This window comes from Cataglyphis hispanica, chromosome 18 (genome assembly GCF_021464435.1).
Source record: "Cataglyphis hispanica isolate Lineage 1 chromosome 18, ULB_Chis1_1.0, whole genome shotgun sequence".
NCBI lineage: Eukaryota > Metazoa > Arthropoda > Insecta > Hymenoptera > Formicidae > Cataglyphis > Cataglyphis hispanica.
In genome coordinates this window covers 4,702,353-4,722,489 of record NC_065971.1, presented here as the reverse complement: position 1 = coordinate 4,722,489, position 20,137 = coordinate 4,702,353, and the positions used below count along the sequence as shown (strand labels likewise).

The window sequence follows — 20,137 nt, the reverse complement described above, 5'->3', positions numbered from 1 at the left end:
ATATATATATATATATATACACACATGTATACTCTCATTGTACATATCTCTGAGTTTTCACGGCGACTGTTCTTTCCTCGCCATTTAATCGCACGTTTTATCTCGCGTGTGATAAAAAAAAAATGAAAAAATTTGCAATCTATTACAGTTTTATTTTTGACATAAGATTCGTAAAATTTTTAAATAAAAATGTCTTTAAATAAATTTTGTAATAAATCGTATTTAATTAATAAGTTTTAAACTTAAAGAAATATTCTTTTCTGCGACTTGTTTCTTATCATATATATGATAACTATAAAATATGATCCTATAAAACTTGATTTCTATGAGATATATTGGTGGACTTATATATAATAAATTGATACGTAACTAACTTTGCCACCGAGGTTGTCGATCTTAGAAAGTACAGATCTTGATAACGCTACCTTGCCTAATCGACCTATTCCCCGTCATCATCTTTTATGCGGATCTTAAGAAGAGGTAACATAACGCGGGGCGTGTTCGGCACGATCCGGCAGATTGCGACGAGATTAAACTCGGAAGTCTAATTAAATGAAAACGCGTAAACGAGAACGATTTAAATTTCTCCGCTTCGTAACGCTGAAAATCTCCAGTTCTCATTCGCAGCTTGAGTCACGGCCTTGTCTGGTCACGCTCGGGAAGCGGATGCGCCCGAGCGGAAGAATCAAATCTAAAGGTTGAATAGGAACTAACGACACCATTGCAATTTCGCGTTTGGACCAGCGTATCTCTCCTCTGGTCGTCCTTTAGTTACTCAAAAGGGCGTGTCTGATAATCAGGCTCGGCGATTAAGTTCTAGCTCTTTTGACTACGCTAGAGAGCTGCAGACAATGCAGAGAGTCCTTCTCCGTATGAATCTCCGATGATGAAGTTTTTATCACGCGCGAAAATTACGCCATTGTGTCAAAAGAAAGAATTTGAGCTTTTATACATGAAGAGTCGAGAATAATAATTTGCAGCTTAAAATCTCGCACTTACATCAAAACTGAATCAAAATTAACAATAGTTTTATAGAAAAATGCTTCCTGCTTATCGCTAACTATTCACATGGTTGATAAAATATAATTATTACTCGCACAATAAAAACATTGAAGAGACAACAGTGTAAGATGTTTTTTTTTTTATTAGAATTTTTGAAATTTTTTAAACTTTTTTTATTTTTCTTTTTATTTGAAATTTTCTTTCATCTTTAGTCTCGACATTTCATTTCACACGATTCTGAAAAAGTCAATATAAATTTTACTCAAACAATATTTTGCCAAATTAAGTCCAAATAATTCATTGAAATGAATAATTTGACAAAGCGAAGAAACGCTGTTAAACGTGATGCATGTTTTTGACTGAAAAGTGAGAAGTGCTCTCTCGACGAAGTGAGCATTTTGCTTGGACGAAAAATCTAATCGCCCGCAGGGAATGCCTTGGGCGCGAACGCGAGTTCTGATTGCAAGAAGTTAATCACAAGAAGTTCCCTAAAGCTTGTGAAAGACAAACTGCGCACCAGGAGTATCTCCTGTGGACGTTTCTCCTCTATACGGAAATCCGCTTTCGTTCGCGTAATTGAGGGACTAGGCTGTAAGCTGACATTTCTGTTGAGAATGAGATACCAATATTGTACAAGTCGTGAAAGAGAACAATTTTACACCGACAATAAGTATATTTCCCCTGAGGTTTCATCAAAGCGAAGAGAGGATATAAAAAAATACTTTGATATTTTTTTCCCAATATCGCTTTGTATTTTGAAATGATGAAAATGTTTCTTTTTACATTTTAAATCTAGAAATTTACTTCTTCAGTATACTGTCGATAAATCTCGTTCATTGTCAATTTAAAATTTACCAGTCAGAGCAAAACTGACAGAATGATGATAGATATCTACAACAATATTGTAAAAGATGAGCGAAAATATTAAATGCATTTTTCACTCTCTTCTTACAGAAATTGATAAATAAAATCAATATTTGACATATTATGATTGATAGCTTTGATAGATTTTTATTTTATTTAATTTTTATTAATAAAAAAACGCGTGAAATATATTGTTTTATGAAAATATTTAAGGAAACTTTAAAAACTAGATCAATTTTCCATGACATTAACAAATGTACGTGGACGTGTAAGTTTTATTAATAATTTTATTAATAATAAAGTTTTATTTAATAATTTTGAAACAAAATAAAATAAAGATAAATCATGAAATACATTATATACATTATTTTTGTTAACATTACAATAATTCCAAATTAATCAAAAATTAGGCGAAAAAATGTGTATAATTTATAGAAATTGTTCTCTCTCTCTCTCTCTCTCTTTTTGCAAGTCTATAGTGCCCGATTTTTCGATATATCGTTGCAGATTCCTGAATCCCGCAATGGCTAATAAGAACAGGATACAGCCACCATCGAAAATAGTTCATTTCTTCAATACCCCGCCTGATTTGACCGAGGAAACAGTAAATCGCGTATTCGTAGAACGCGGCATTGAGGCACCGACGACGATCAAGCTATTCCCTCTCAAGTCTGAACGATCGTCGTCCGGTCTCATCGAATTCAGCAGCGTTGGTATTGCGGTGGCTGCTATCATGGAGTGCAATCATACAGCACTGGAGAATAGCAGTAAGTATCGATATCGCGCGTACGTTCGTAAAACTCGGATTTATCTCATGCAGCGTTTCCTCACGAAATAGCAGTCGTGAGAATTTTATGAGATAATGATATTTCGCGAATGACCGACGATTTTATCCGATTTTGGATTTAGATTTCATTTCCTTTATTCAAGTTTACGATTATTCTGTTATCAGATAGGTAAAGATTTTTCTTGAGAATTTTCTCAAGAATTTCTGTTTGAGCATCTCTTTCAAAATATTTTAACATGAACATAATTTAATATCGGACAAAACAAGGAATTTAACAAATTGTTCAAAGAAAATTATTTTGTCAAAACATTGATAATAGATCAGATTAAACATCTTGATTATACGCATCACATTAGATGTACAAATATATTTATTTTAATTTTGATATTAATTTATAGAGAGACAATAATTAAATTGAATAATTATCCATACATATATATATATATATCAAACCTAACGAGAAAGGTTCTTCAAAGTAATCCTAATCGATCGACAATTTCTTCGCTAACAAGTTTGACAACGAAATATTACAACACCGGTCCCCTTTGTCGCGTTCATCTGTTTCAGACGGCAAGTTTCCCTACATCATGAAACTCTGTTTCTCGTCGTCGCGCACCATACCCACGAGCTTCCCACCCAGCAGCGGCAGCGCGTCGAGCAATTCCGCCGGTAATGGCCACGTCAAAATGCAGCAGGACTCGGAATAGAACGGCGAGGTCCAGGGCCAGCAGCGTCAGCGTCAGCGCCAGCGCCCCTCACTCGCCGCCCTGCACCCGTTGTGTGCCCCCGCGACGGCGGGCACGGCCCTGCACCCCGCAGCCGCAACGATAACATTGTCCCCGGTCCTACCGCCGCCACCGCCTGTACCGCCACCTTTACCGCCGCCCACCTGTCTCCTAATAGCCACCCCGACCCTTTACCCGACCGTACCCCCACCGCCCCCGCCCCCATTGCCCACCTTCTGGCCCTACTGATGTGGTGGGCCCATCCACCAAACGGGTGGGACGAACGCGCGCGCCAGCGAGATCGGGTGAGAACGAACCTTCTGTACACGGGGAGAATAATCGGAACATCGATTTTCGCGGCGAAAAAGAAATTATATATCGCGACGATATTAATTTTCAATCGAACACGACATATCGGTAGAAAAACTGATCGATTCTCCCGCGAGTCTACCGGACTCCTAAAGAAGGATTTCGTGTTTAGGGCAGATTGTCCTAGATATAATAAGGATTTTTGCCGTCGCGGTCGAAAAGTTGGGAAAGTTGCCGATGACATGTGTGTAATTCGGCATCGGTGATAATGCCGGATCCCATCAGGAACAATTGTCAACGCGGGTCAGATACGGTATATTCGATATTCGACGATAGTTGCGGTAAGTACGACGACATATCGGTGGCGGCATCGCGACGCTAGTGTTGAAGTCGCGAAGATTTTTTTAGTCAACGATTCACAATCCTCGCAACGACGTCGTGCTTCATTCCCGGAGACTCTGTATATAGCTCGGAGATCAGTGGTCTCCGGCGCGCATACACATATCAAGGACTTGGAAGTAAACCGGTACGCTTCGCGAGGAGCCACGCGCGCACGATCATCATTGAAATCTCATTCTCAAGGAATCAATGTGGACTGGTGAGAAATTTTTTTTTTAAATGAAAGCTTTTTCATGAACTATTTCAAAGATAGATGAGTTAAAAAAGATCGAATCGAAGAGGAAAAAAAAAAAGAAATGTTCTAGAAAGTGAAGAAAAATAACACTACATTAACTAAAAGATAACTAAAGAAGATGCAATGACTTGAAGAAACCATTTTAGAAAAAAAAAAAACAAATCACGAAAAGTCTATCTCCTTGAGAAGAAGAATTGTCCGACGAAATTTTATCCTTTTCAAACATCTTTTTAGATGTTTCTTTGTTTGTTCATGTTTTTACATGATCTATCAAAAAAGAAACTATTGAAAGGAGATGGCACCTTAGAATGACTCGAAGATGGAAAACTATCGGAAAATAGACAGATTGAACAAGGTAAAATTCTTTTTAGTGATAGTGGAATGGCTCGAAGACGGTCTAACTTCTTCGGAAGAAGAATCAACCGAGGAAGATCGCATCTCTCAGAAGAGGGGCAGCTGGAAGATCGAAGACCGTCGGAGGCAATCTTCTCAGAAGACCGTGGGTTCTGAAAACCTGGAGTGCAAAAAGTGCGAAATCCGTTGTGGTTGCTCGTGAAGCAGACAGGTGGGCGCTGCTTCCGCGAAGCCCGGACATATATATGATGTCTCACGACCGCGACGAGACGCTCTCTCGCTCGCTCGTTCGCTCGTATTTACGGTCGATTTATCTTAAATCCGCGTGCGCGATGCACGACATTAATTCTGAAACCGAGCCACGTGCTCCTCGACGACCATATTTTGTGGGATCCAATAAAATGAACCGGAGATTTCTTGGCGACCACTTATTAAAAACGGGATACAATTTAAGAGAGTGTTCAGAAGATGATCTGAATCATTCGTGTTTTTCGAGAAACTGAGCGAGCTGCTGCAAACTGCAGCATCTGCTTTGAATGTTATTGATAAACGCGTTACTCTATCGTCGTAATATCCTCGGCCCGCAGCAAGCATCGCGCAATTTTTTTCATCGTTTACTTTATATTCAGTTTTTTAATATTACATTTCAATAACACTCATCCGGATAAATTTGTTTTCTAATGCAAATGACGATTTTTTATAGAATAATCTTTTATAGAATTCTAAAAAAAAGAATTAGTGTAAAATTTTTACATAAAGAGCTTGCATAACAACGTGCTAATTCATATCATACTTCCACGAGCGTGCAACTATTTTCTGCGACTTTTGGATTTATTCCTTAATTTATTATCGTTAAAAACGCGAAAATTTCGATTGGGGCCATAAAAAATTGAATTTATAAATAAATATGAATTCTAAGATTCTTATACCACTTTTGTAATATAAGAATGTTATATTATTAGAATACATACGATTGGAAATTTTTCTTTAATAAAGAAATAATTACATTTTCCCTTGCTTTATAAAAAAATTAAATTGAATAAATATAGTATGTACATATAAAGTATGTACATATAACTACATATGTATTACTTTTAAAATATATATATATGTATTATATATATATATATATATATATATATATATATATATATATATATATGTATGTATATACACACACACACACACACTTTGAGTAAAATATAATTATTGATATATTCTGTTTTGAAATTTTTCTATTTCTTAACTTGTTGTAATTTGGAATAAAAGAAAGTAGTCGACACATTTTTTAAGTAATATTTTTGGTTGAAGAGAATAAAAATGAAAAGAATGTTTTTTTTCTTACAAAAAAAAATTTTATGTGTAAGAAAACAATTATTTTGGTTCCCGGATGAGAGTTATTTTCACGATTGCTTTTAATATCAAGAGTTTTTGCACTCGGTAGCAACGTAAAAATTTTTTAATTATGCTTTTCGATGATTTTCGTTGCACGAGGCTTCTCGCGGGTTTCTAAGCATTAACAATAAAGTCATTTAGACTGCTATCAATTAAGAGAATTAAATTGTTTTCATTATTCCCATTTACACTTCCGCTTCTCCGATTGAATAAACAAATGAAGGAATTTTCCCCGCTCCTTCCCCCAAAGCTGTAGTGTTCAGGTTGCGACGAGACGACACGTACCAGTGCCCGTACGTTCGTGTGCATAAATACGCGCTCGACGAACGTCACACTGGCATTCGTACTTTTGATCAGATCGCGGGCTGCGCGAAAATTGAGAATTTTATATATATCGAAAAAAAAAAAACATAAGAACAATGAAGTCGATGACACACAATATATTAGTGTCCCTCGGTAATATTTTGTCGGGCCGAGGGGCGTTTTTATAAGAATGGTTTTAGATCTCCGAACAAATTTTGCGTGATGCGAACCAAACGACTCTACTACTAAACTAAATAAATAATAGACTCTTTGAGACTCGGCCATACGTAACGTAAGATAATAAGGGCCGAAATACGCGCCCTTGAGATGCGTGAATATACCCGCTGTTTTGTCCATTATCTGTGAGAGAGAGAGAGAGAGAGAGAGAGGGAGAGAACGAGAGACCTAACGTAAAAATGAGAGATAATTTAAATAAGGAAAGCAAAGTTTATATATATTCGAGGCAATATTTGTTACAATACGATTAGGGGATAAGTTACGTATCGTTTTAAAAGGGAGTTTAGATTGGCAAACGCAGACGAGGATGATCCTCACGGATCCATCGCCGATGACGAAACGGTCTCGCTGAAACTGTTGTCGATCGTAAGGGACAACATATCGAGAGAAATGCGTGAAAGCGAAAAGATAAAGAGGTACTAAGCTAAGTGACGTGTGCGTCGCTTTCGTCGTTTCGTTATTATACTTGGACTTATAGTTGCGATTTTGTTCCAACAATATAGATTATTTTATTCTTGTCCCCCTGATTCTTCTTTATGGGAGAAGTGTAAAATTGTTTTTACATCACATATTACTAAAGTATATTATTAGTAATATTATTACATTATCTTTTTATTATTTCATTAAATAATTCTTCAGTTTTTTTCAATATTAATGAAGTATATATTATTAGTAATATTATTATATATTGTAATTATACATATATGAAAAAAAATTTAGAGAGTGCACATAGAATATACATCACTCTTTTATCTCACTATCTGAAAAATTTATCATACAAATTTTTGATTTAGCGAACAGGACCTAAGAAAACGTAAGTAGTCGCGCTAAGCAATTTAGGATGTGTAACCATATCATACAGTTTTATAAATAAATATATATAAATATATATATATATATATATATATATATATATATATATATTTATAATTGTATAATTATATATTTTTAAGTGATTTGGAATACGGTGTTTAAATCAAGAGTGTATCGATGCGTCTTTGCGTACCCTCAATATATCCATGTTTATTTAAAGATAAATTTTTAAAATAAAATATTCAATCACACATAAAATTCCTTGAGAATAAATTTGCGAATATAATAAGGTCTATTTAATGATAATCGATTTAAAAAAATTTTCATATACAAGCGTATGTACAATTGCGTTAATGTTTTTATTTTAAACTCTTTTTTTTATAATAAAAAAACATCTAAACTAAGCTAAACTATTACAAAAATTAATAATTTATTCATATTGATAATGGATAAATTATGCAACGTTAAGCAATGATGTAGCTCAATCTTTGAATATATTTTATTAGTATCTCTGACAAAATACGCTTTCTTTTCATTGGATATTAAAATTTTTTATGTGGTCACTTTTCATTAATGGAAATTTTCATTAATGGAAATTTATCGTTATGTTTGTTGTCTTAGGTTTTTATTTCTTTAGAAAATATATGTAAAATGTTGAGAAAATATAAAAAGGAGAAAAGCGCCCCGTCATTTTCAAGGAATTATAACAGCAATATCGTTTCCTAAGGGATACATCTCGACAAAACGATACTCTCCTGATAAAACTTCCGCTTCAACGTGAGTTTAACGGCATGTCGTAAAAGGACGCGCGTTGAACACGCATACCAGACTGTCGCTTATTTTCTGACACTTTACGCGCGTGCTAAACTCCGGTAAAGTAAGACGTATATAGAACATATTACAACGAACACTCGTTTAAACTCATCCCCTTCGCTGTATCTTTGATCCGGCCTGAATACATCTGGATTGAAACGTAGCGAATGGAATGTAGTTTTAAAATACGTCCCTTCGACGATCGACCTTTACATTTAACCCTTTTCCATTTGCGCTAAATGTAATTAGACAAATAAAGAATATACAAACCGAGTTCTAGACTTGGCGCTAGACAAGGCTCAGGGTCCACGGTAGGATTTAAACGAGGACCGTAGATTAGAGTGCAGAATTGAAAATAAGATAAAGAGGGTGTATGTAAACGCGCGATGTAAAGCGATTTAATAGTTTGTAGTTCGCGAAGAGTCAGAAAATTTCTTATGGACGATAGCCGTTTGACCTGACAAGGTTACGCCTAGAATGACCGACCGGGTGGAAGGGTTAAATTTAAAGTTACGCATAAGTAAACGAGTATATCATTTCGAATGCTGTACATCAGAAGATGAAGAGCCTCGCGCAAGAGAGCGAAGCTCATGGTTTGCATATCAACCCTCGATCGGAGCACCCTCGTCGGTGTTATACAACTGACGCTGCAAAATTCTGAGGATTCTATATACATAATCGCATTGTATTAAAAAGCACGATATTATTTGGAAAATCGAATGATATAACGGATATATCTACGGATGAATCTAATGACGATGTAAAAATTATTTCACGATAATTTTGTATTATGCGTTATTAGATTTATAGATTTATATTTTTATGTAATTACCGTCAAGAAAATTTAATCTCTACCAGAGTGGAAAACAAATGACAATAGAAATAATGTTTCTTAAAGATTAAATTTATTTATGATATTTACATAAAAAAATATGGTCGCTATAGATACATCCGTTGTTAGATACTACATATTTTCGTGATTTTAAATACATCAAAATGTAATGGGGGAACTAAGAAAAATTATACGAAACCTCAAGGGAGCAGTGATTTAACTATATCCTCAGGAATCTGCTGCTGTAGTTAAGAATTAAAGAGACACGTAGATATAGATACGTTTACGGTATTAAATTAATCACGCGTCTCTTTGCAATGGACGAATGGATGTACATAGCTTACTTTTTTTTGTTTTTTTTTTTTTTTTTCTTATTTTTGTTACGAAGAGGACCCCTAAAAGTTCGCGTATTCTCTTTCGCGCTAAATGTGACGCTTATAGTGAATCTAATGAAATATCGCGACGCGGACGGGAGCATTAATGTGTAACGTTAATTGTCAATCGCAAGAATATAAAATATAAATAATACTATGTAATACGATAGTCCGGAACATTCGCGGATATCTTCTGATGAACAGGTTCTAAACGTGTACAAAATCAAATTGTAATTTGGTAGTCTGTAGAGATCCTCGTAAACTATACAGTATTCCAGGTAGAGAGGTATACATAGCATTGTGTATGTAAGCACGACTACATGTTATTACACTCATACATACACCCATACATACACCCCAAACTCGAGGTTGTAAAGACGAGCCATCTGTGTCGATAATTAATTGTAACTTTGAGAGCAAGCTACTGAATAATAACTGGGACTCTCTTTAGATCTTACTAATACATATCCCATCTATATGTATATATTTGCAATCTCTCATGAGAAATTTAATTGAGTAATTATTAATAATGTAATTATCATTATCTTTATTATTAGTGTTATGATTATTTATATAGCCCCCTCTCCCATCTGCGCGGGTTTTGCGAAAGTCGGGGCTAAATAAGTATATTAAATGAACGTTGCGTTTAAGGCGTTAGGTTAATGCTCGTTAGTTAGATATTTAGATAGTTAATACAGTGTAGGAACATATCGTTAATATTGTTATTAATTAATGGTATTGCGAAAAGGTATTACTATCGGTGCGCTTTGATTTCTTTTGTACGCAAAGTTTTTCGTTGTTATCTTGCGTTATCAGTCAGATTTATTCATTTTCATGAAGTTCTTTTGGAACATTTAGTATACGCGATCTTGTTAATTAGGCAAAATTTACTAATTAGAGAGCAAAAAAATATATTTTTCTTATTTCTACTTTATACTATAACGATATTCTAAATGACCTATATATTATTATACGATAATTAACAAGATTTTGATAATTAACAAGTTTTCGATAAATTTGTAAAAAAAAAAGAAAAAATAAATTAATAAAACGAACAAAAAATTTACCCAATCTAATTGTCAAACAAAAGCTTCTTTTCTCGAATTTTAATAATTATGAGATATGGAATTGGGTAATCATATTTTCTGATTTAATGAATCGGGGAAACAATTTACTCAATAATATTGTAGATATAAAATCGCTCGCTATATAACAGTCCTAAGAGTCTATAATTACCTTAATTGAATAAAATTTATTAAATTTTTGGCGAGAATTTACGGGCGTGCAAATAGTAGTCGTACAAAATAAGTTAAAGCGCAGTGTAGCCTTTCTAGCGATTCCTAATAAGCCCAAGTATTACCGGTGACACATACCTGCTCCTACATATCAGGTTTTAGATACCCCGAGCACTACCATTCGCCATATCAATGTTTCTAAATGTTCCCCGATCTCCCAAATTTCCTCTCCCCCTTCCCTCCCTAGTCCCGTTCTTTTTTGCGCCTTTCGATGACCCGTGTAAAATTAGAGATATGTCGATTATATATAAATGCGCACTCTTTAATTTTTATTTTCCTTTCTCCCATATCCTTTCTCCTTGTTGTCCATCTTCTCCACCTCGTTATTGTATATCTGAGCCGGAAAGGTCTCTAAGCTCTGTCTTCCCATACGCTGCGTGAAAAGACAAATTAGATGTAATAAGATTTGTTGACTGTATACAATTATTATAATGCATCGATCACGTGCGTCACCAGCATACACATTCACTCGCACACACAACACCAGTCTACACTACGACACTATGGAGAACACGAGACAACAGCCGCTGCGTCAGGATAGTCCACACCGGATCGCCAATGTTGAAATCCCGATTATGCTTATAATTTAGCCGATTAATTATTCCACTATTATAATATACTTTGGTTTGCTTGATGTTTTATCAATGGATTGACATATGTATGGAGAATGCTTTTTTGGAAATTTTTATTGCCATAGAAAAAAAAATTTGGCTGTTTAATTACTACATTTTAATTATTAAATACTATCGCGAAATTTATGTTTAAATTGAATGAAGATTCAAAAAGAATATATATTTTCTTCTATGTTGTAATATTTCAGATGTCAGCTTATAGCGATTTTATTTTAATTGGATGAGAAATTAAACAATTTTACTAATTGAAGTGCAATAGAAATTAAAAATCATCAAGTTATTGTATTATATATCAATTTTATTATGCATTGATGTTTAACGAAATTGATATATACATATGATCAAATAGCTTGAATAGAGAATTATATAAATATCTCTCGATTAAATATAAATTCTGAAAGCTAATTTCTTTATTTGCTTGTCCAATTGGCATAGTATTCGTCTACTGTAATATGCGCTGCAGCATTCGAGAAAACCACAGAAATTAGTACGATAAAAAGAAGATTTGGATTAAGCAAGTTTGCAAACTCCGGAAAGCTTGCGCTTAATTAATTCCATTAATTAGATCCGCGATATTGAAAAGCGATTGCAGAGAAATAAATCGAGTCGGGCGGGAACTCGCATCTCGTGTTGATTCTTTGGCCTGATTCAATCTATTTGAACATTCAAGGAACGTCCCTCGTGATATATACGCGTCTTTCACTATGCGGGTCATAATTTCGAATCTGGCCAAGTCAATCGAGCATTGACCATCCATAATAGTCTGTTGTGTCGCAGCGTGCCGTAGATATTGTAAGCCACGTCTCGTGGAAAATGATCTATTCACATCAAAAGCCACACACATATACATGACGGAGAAATATAATAACGTGCAATAATGGTGCCCATGATGGGTATGCTCTTCAAATCTCCCATTTCTCAAGGTATTCTTGCTACATAAATGTATTATGAGAACGCAGACTTTATTTTCACTCTCTTTTTTTTTTGTATCAATTGCTCTATATGTATACATTTGCAGATTTAAAAAATCTTATGGCAAAGAATGAATTGTGGAAAAAATATATATCATTTTATTGATATGCGATGTTAACGAAATCTAATAGAGTTTTTAAGAAATAAATACTTTAAATCAAATTTTGACTGAAAAAAAAATTAAATCTTATTCCAGCATATATTGACCATCGAAAAGAAAAAGTGAAAACGAAACATAAAGAAATTTTAAACGTACCGGAGCATTCCGCATCGGATAATATATCGTGGCACAAATATTTGTACGCAATTCGACGAAACATATGTGTACTTATGCGTAGGCACTCCAACATATGTGTGTGGCTGCTCTTAAACACAAAAACAAAAAAAAAACTATGTAATGTGTATATTAATACTTGTATGTCGTACGCTCTAATGTTGTTTGAAGAGTTATTTGCGAGTCAATTATCTGTGCCTAGCAGCCCTGTGCACCCTATCAAATGTACCACCATTCAGATGAAAGAAACCGAAACGAGCGATAAAACGGAAACGTACGAAAGAAGAAGGAGAAAAAGCAAAAATCACGACGAATTCAGGCAACACGGAAAGAAGAGAGATAATAAAGAAAATAAAGAAATACAGAAAAGAGATATGTATAGTATCGAGCAGAACACGACATGACACGTGTGTTTCTCACAAATTGCACCCTGTATACATAGTTCGCACAATGATCTGTTCCTATTTTGGAATCAGTTTTTTCGGATTTGCCAAGAATGTATATCTACAGATTCTATATGAGAATATATATATAAATATATATATATATATATATATATATATATATATATATATATAAAAACTGGACATATGAAATATAAAGTATTGAAATCTAGTTCTGAAATTATTAACTCTTTCGACTGGATCCAAGCGCGATATTCCGGAGTACGAAATGTGGCGCCACAACTGTTGCATCCCCCCGAGATTCCTTTTCGAAAACCAGCAGCTTAATAAAAATTTTTATTCTTTTTTGCAATCGGACAATGTGAATGTGCGATTTCTATCTATGTTTATGCATCAAAAAATAAAAATAGCTAGAAGCTATTTACACACTAGAATGGTTGTTACTTTTTTGAAAAAGAGGGAGAGAGAGAGAGAGAGAGAGGGAGAGAATGAGAGCGGAAATGCGTAGAATACACGTGATGGTGACAAACGTTTGCTAGAAATGGATAGAAAAGTGAATTGGATTAAAATTAATCATTATTTCAGAAACTTAATTATATGCTTATGAAATATAGTGAGAACATTATTATATTTGTTTTTATTATTTTTGATAATATATAATATATTTTCTAAAAATATATTTATATATTTCAGAATAATTATAATCGCAATTGGACTTATACTTTGAAAAATACATCATGTATGATTTAAGCACAATTTAATTTAATTTCGTAGAAATTTGTTAAAAGAAACTATTTATGCTATATGATATATATATATATATATATATATATATATATATATATATACATACTCGTATATATACACTATGTTTGTGTATATATACGAGTATAAAAAAATTAAAAATTTATTTTAAAATTTTATTTTTAATCCAATTTACAATCTGTCTGTCGTTTTACGAGATTTGCTGGAAATATAACTCACCTTCACGTGACAAGATACACATTCCAAAAAAATGATCAGACGACTCACAGTGGTATCAGTGTTGAAAAATATAGACAGAAAAAAGGTACGTCGATACATAAACGCTGCGTGGCAAGAAACGCCTCTTGATAAACTTCATTTCTTGCTGCCGAAAAACGAAACGATTAAAAAAAAAAGACCGAACGACATCGCATGTACACGAGCTTTGCGACTCAAAACTCTACTCGCAGCAAAAGGTTATTTAGATATAAATATATATACACATATATTATACCGTCACACACTGAACACAACAGCACAACCACAACCACCACTACCACAACCCATGCACATCCATACTTATATTTAACATATTATATATATATATATATATATTATATAAACGTATATTACATCTACGAATATAAAAAGAACTCCTCACTTACTCTTATATACTACTACACTGGTGTACACGCTATAGGAATATGTGAGACGCCTGTATGTGTGTCTAGAACTATCACCTGCTTTTCTCTGTTCGCGGATAATATGCTGATGATCACGCCGCTTCTCGTCGTTTCGCGAATTTGTATAATTGTAAACAACTCATTTGTCACAGTGACAAATTGATGCGTCGCGCGTTCCCGATTCCGATGTCACAATTGTGGCATCTTTGTGATCTTTCATCCTTTGATAATCGCACTTGCGTAAATTATTTCAGCATAGTAAGCTATTTGTGAATTATAGCTGTTTATGAATCCATTTATAACGTAACTATTTGACGATAAAATTATTTACTTTGATGAAATTATTTGAAATTATTTAGTTTGATTCAATGTAATTCGGTGATTAATTCCTACCGTCTGCATTTAATGTTAAACGTGGTATATATATATATATATATATATATATATATATATATATATATATATAATGCAGTAAAAATGTGTTACAATATTTAGAAAATACTTAAAAAGATTTTTTTCAGGATACCTATTCGCGATGATAAATTAATTTGGAAATTATTTTATTAGTTTACGACTTTGACTTTGTCGTTTATAATATTCGCAATATATGGGATGAAAGGCGAATTTTTTAGATAGTCCCTGAAATGTTATATGAAAATTGCAACGGAGATGCATTTTCGAGCAATCAACAAAGGCGAAGCAGCGAGCGTGAATCGGTAACATTAATCTCAGAAATACCAGCTTTCTTTTCTCTCATAATACCGAATAATTTCTTTTTCTTTTGTTCTTTATTATTATTAAAGCGAAATGTCTCTTGTCGAAAACAAGAGACATTTTACTTTCTTTTCTTATATGAAAACTTTCAAGATAAAACGTGTAAGTTTTGTTTGGAATTGAGTATCTGCTATTAAAAAAATTAATATCGAAACATTAAGCAATATCTCGAGCTATAAATTGACAAAACTTTCTTGGCAATTCTTAAACGAATTTGGTATTTCTAGGATTGATAAAAATGCGACAGATTTGCAGGAGGAGGTCACAGGGAAAGAAAATACGGTATAAGAGGGAGGAAAATATAAAAACGATATACATACTCATCGAGCGCCGTTAGTAAAAGACATGGTAGGCTATTATTATCGCTAAATAGTCGCTCTAGCCGATAGTGATGTAGTTTATCCTTTAGAGTTATTTTAAGTTCTTAATTATATATGAGAAAAAAAGAAGTGGTTATACTTATAAACCGATTACTATCGTATCACATAACACACTGTAACACGTCGATTATAATGACAAGAATATACCTGTGCATATTGACATATTATGGAATCACATCATTAAAACATATACTACTCAATATATCCAGCGTCAGCGACTCGATTCATTAACACCCACACCATAAACCATGCATAATATCGATAACTCGGAAGTGGAACGATCAATCTCAAAATTAAGAAAATTGTGTCAAACAAAATGATCTTTTTATCTCTATCTTTATATTGTAATAACGAATGTAATTATGACAGTATGAATAATTAGAAAAAAATAATCTCGTATATGATTGAATCAGTTTTTAATAATAGATTAGATCAGAGAACACACACACACGGATAAATACATAGGAGATGTATTACACTTTTCTCTTGTCTTAAAAAGTGAAAATATTATTATATTCTATTTATTGTTATAAAATGTCCAAGGAGATATTACATTCCTTTTCACGTATGAAATAATTAGTTTAAAATTGAGCTTTCTTAAAAAATTCTGAATACATTTTTTTATCTTAATTTTTAAATATTTAATATGAAAATAAATATTTCTCTTTCTTTTTTTATTTTATATATATATATATATATATATATATATATATATGTATATATATGTATATATATATAAGTTCTCATTCTTTATGTACATACATATATAATTAAGAATCTTTTTTGCAAAATTTTTTAATATTTTCAACATTGAATATCTTCAAATTTTAAAACAAATTTGTACAGATTCTGCTTAAAATTAGCGTGGAATAAAGTTAATGACGACCGTACTAATTCCGAGATATCAATAAAATAGGTAAATAGGTTTTCAGTGGATGAAACGCATTAAAATACAAAAAAAAATTACGTTATTAGTTGCTTTTGCCATATTTCGATTTATTTCATCAACTCTGCCGATCGCGAAGCGATTCATTCTTACACACATCTAATTTGTATACATTTTTGAAATACGAGTTTTTTAAATTTTAATTCGTTTCATTCACCAATCTCCTATTCACCTACGCCAATTATACTATATACCTACTTACTCAAAGATACATTTTGCAACGGTTGGGCCATCATGATCGATGCGAGAAATAGCAATCTTTCTTGTTTTTGAAATATCGGCAAGGATAATCTACATACATAATATATATAATATACGCATAATTCAAAATTAAACAAAATTTACTGTCAATTTTATTTTTTAAATTCTATATGTGTGTATTTTCTGTTTTTATGAAGTCAATATTTTTTTTACAAAAATTTGTTTTTACAAGAAAAATTATATCTTCCTGTTTTAATATATGTGATATCTGATACGTAAAAATGATGTCTTTTCCGATAGTTATTTTCCAAAGAATATATATTTTTTTATTTTTATACATGATTTTGATTTATTTTATAAAATTATCTTTTATGAAAAATTTTTCATGAATATTTATATAAAACAAACGCGTCTATACATTCTTCCGCGAAATAATTCAGATACACTTACCTGCGTTATATCTAACCGGACGAATTTTTTTCAGTCATGTACGGATTCTCGGTGGCGAATTTAATCGGTCTGGCAATCGCGTGGCTACATTTTTATTTCGCGAAATAATAAAGAAGCCTGCGCGATTAAAATCTAGTAACACGTACCCCCTCGCTACTTTCGCGATTCTCTGCAAGAATGCATAAAACAAGCGTGAAAATTTATGCAACGTAGTTGCGATAAATTGCGATCGATAAGAACGCACGTATATCACTGCGCGTCGCATATCTCGAACGAACACGTATTCACCTCTGCAATTTTCACAAACAAACAACTGACCAACATATAATTGCTATAAATTCATGCACACATTCCCGTACTTGTGCATCCTACACGAATTATAGATCGAGAGATATCCCGACTGAATACCGTTGATAATAACAAAAATCGCGCTTCCGCATCGTTTAAAAAAAATATTTGATGATTGACGTTCAAAGGACATAAAACAAAAGGAGCGCTTTGTCAGGCTGAAAATTGATCACTGCGTATAAAATGTCAAAGAAATACGGCAGAGAGCTTCACTAAAAAAAAAAAAGAGATTTTCATACAATCTCTGTGAAAATGATAGTTATGAAAAAAAGCAGCCGTTGAAATAACGTGATGTGATATAATCTATCTTATACTTTTCTCTTTTTTAACACTTTTCCTTTTTTTCTTTCCTTTTTCCTTTTATGTTTGCCTTATAATATTATATTTGCGAAGAAAACGCGCAATGACATTTTCTTATAATACACATTATATGACATAAATATCATCAGTTTGTTGAATGAAAATCAATCCCGAATTAATGAGAGAATTAACGAAACACTTATAATATCCAGTAAAAGAAATTCAGTTAGCACACTGGAGATAAATCAACATACTTATACTGCAGATTGGTTAAAACAGATTGATCATACAAATCACACGGAACCACATGGACAACATCTTTACATATGCATAATCAAATGCGCGAGCGGTGAACATTGCTAACTTGTGAGACCTTCGACAAAAGCAAAAATAACAAAATCTTGATAATTACTGCTTGAAATAGAGCTGTTTAGGCATGCGATCGATTTGCATGTTTAAAGGTAGTAGTTTCGCTAGATTCTTTATATTTCACGAGCATGCGCACGTTTCTCAATTCGAACATTTAATAATATTCCGTCATAATATACTAAAAAATTTAAACATTTAATTCAAACAGTTAAAAAAAACGTGAATAATAATTCCCTTTAATTTAAATAAATCTTTTTTTCTCACAGATAAATTTTTTTATAATTTATCTTACATCTATTGAATTTTTTACTCACCTTGACTAATATGTTACATAATGCTACAATACCGTGTGCTATCCGCTTCATGATTGTATTATATCAAATGTATTATCTCACATTTATTTATTCTATTTTAAATATATTTTTTTATTTTGAGAAAAAATGTCAATTTTGAATACCCCCAAAAAATTTACCTCGAACGATAGAAAATCCAGAAGTCTTTAAAGAACATTCTATAGAACTTCAACAGCTCTGAATGTTTTGCGTTTTCTAGTCTTGAAAAATGGCACGGTAAGAATATAAGGCATTCGTATTTCTGCATGTATCCAATCCACAGAATTTCTAAAAGGCACGAAAATAAACAATTGTTAACTTCTATCATAATATAGTGGAAACACACAAACAGTAGAAATCCAGTTTATTGCTCCGGTTTATTGTCCTTTATCTTATCACAACATGTAATATAATTTTCTACTATAGTCATTTTATACGTGGAAAGGAGCTGGAAGATTTAATTACATGACAGTTGGTTTTATTATTTTAAAATATGAATATATCCTCTCTCTCTTTCTTGTAATATAAAAATAATTTAAATAAAAAAATATAACATTTTATTATATATATGTATATTAAAACAAACATATAAAAAGTTATCGCGGCTGTTGATAAAGATTTCTATAATTTAAACAAAATATATTAGATATATTAGTTTAACAAAAAAGATATGTATATATATATATATATATATATATATATATATATTAAAATATGTATATAAAGCCTGTATGAAAAGCAGTTGCGATTATGGATGGGAAAAAGAAGGGAAAATACAAGAGTTTCTAAATACCGAGATTACATTAAAAATTGACGTAAGTAATATATATTTTCATATTTACAACAATCGCAAATGTAAGTATAATAGAATAGTTGAGTAACTGCGTATATGTTGCGCTTGTAAAAATGTAAAGCGCGTTTTCTTCAAAACGTGATTAACCCATCGATATCGTTTTAAGGCCACGTCTTCGAAAATTGGGGTAATCTATCTTCGAAGATCGATTTTAACCAATGTATATAAATCTAATGTCTACTCACCGAAGAAACTCTTCAATTCAATATGGTTACCATCGTCGTCGCTAATGATTCGCTTTTCGTAAATCATTCTCATTGATGCAACGAGTACATTTTGAAGAACGTCTACGATGCTTTCACTGAAAGCGATTAATCTCCAAAGACGTCTTCGGTTTTTTTATAGGTCACAAACTTTTCGCGCATTAGCGCTATCTTTACAAAAATTGAATTTTTCGCTGACGAAAATTTCCATTATGTAGAAAAATACAGGGTGTTCGCAGAACCTATGTTTATTTTATATAGACATCTTAATTCTAATTTTTTTTTAATTTTGTAAGAGAAAGAAATTTAAAATAGAATTATTGAAATCGGCAAGTGTGATGAAATTTTTGAATAATTCAAGATTTTTTAATTCTGTTAACTTGATAAAAGAGCTCTAATCTTTTCTCTCTTTTATTTTCCTAAAAAAATATTTATCCAAATTAATAATATTATCTAGAAAAAAATATTTAATATATATATATATATATATATATATATATATATATATACATAAATATAATATAATAATCCCAAC

The 20,137-nt window shown here is 32.5% G+C and overlaps 1 protein-coding gene across 3 annotated transcripts in view; it reads left to right on the top strand.

The window, feature by feature from the left end:
• LOC126856275 (heterogeneous nuclear ribonucleoprotein L) overlaps window positions 1–6,539 on the top strand; it is a 145,214-nt gene extending 138,675 nt beyond the window's left edge. For 2 of the 3 annotated variants that reach the window (XM_050604668.1, XM_050604667.1), the window contains 2 exons: window positions 2,374–2,633; window positions 3,221–6,539. In XM_050604668.1, coding sequence (XP_050460625.1) covers window positions 2,374–2,633; window positions 3,221–3,360 — 400 coding nt within the window. In that variant the 3' untranslated portion in view covers window positions 3,361–6,539. The remainder of the gene's footprint in view (window positions 1–2,373; window positions 2,634–3,220) is intronic. The other variant, XR_007688344.1, reaches the window with a different exon arrangement.
• Window positions 6,540–20,137: the final 13,598 nt, after the last annotated feature.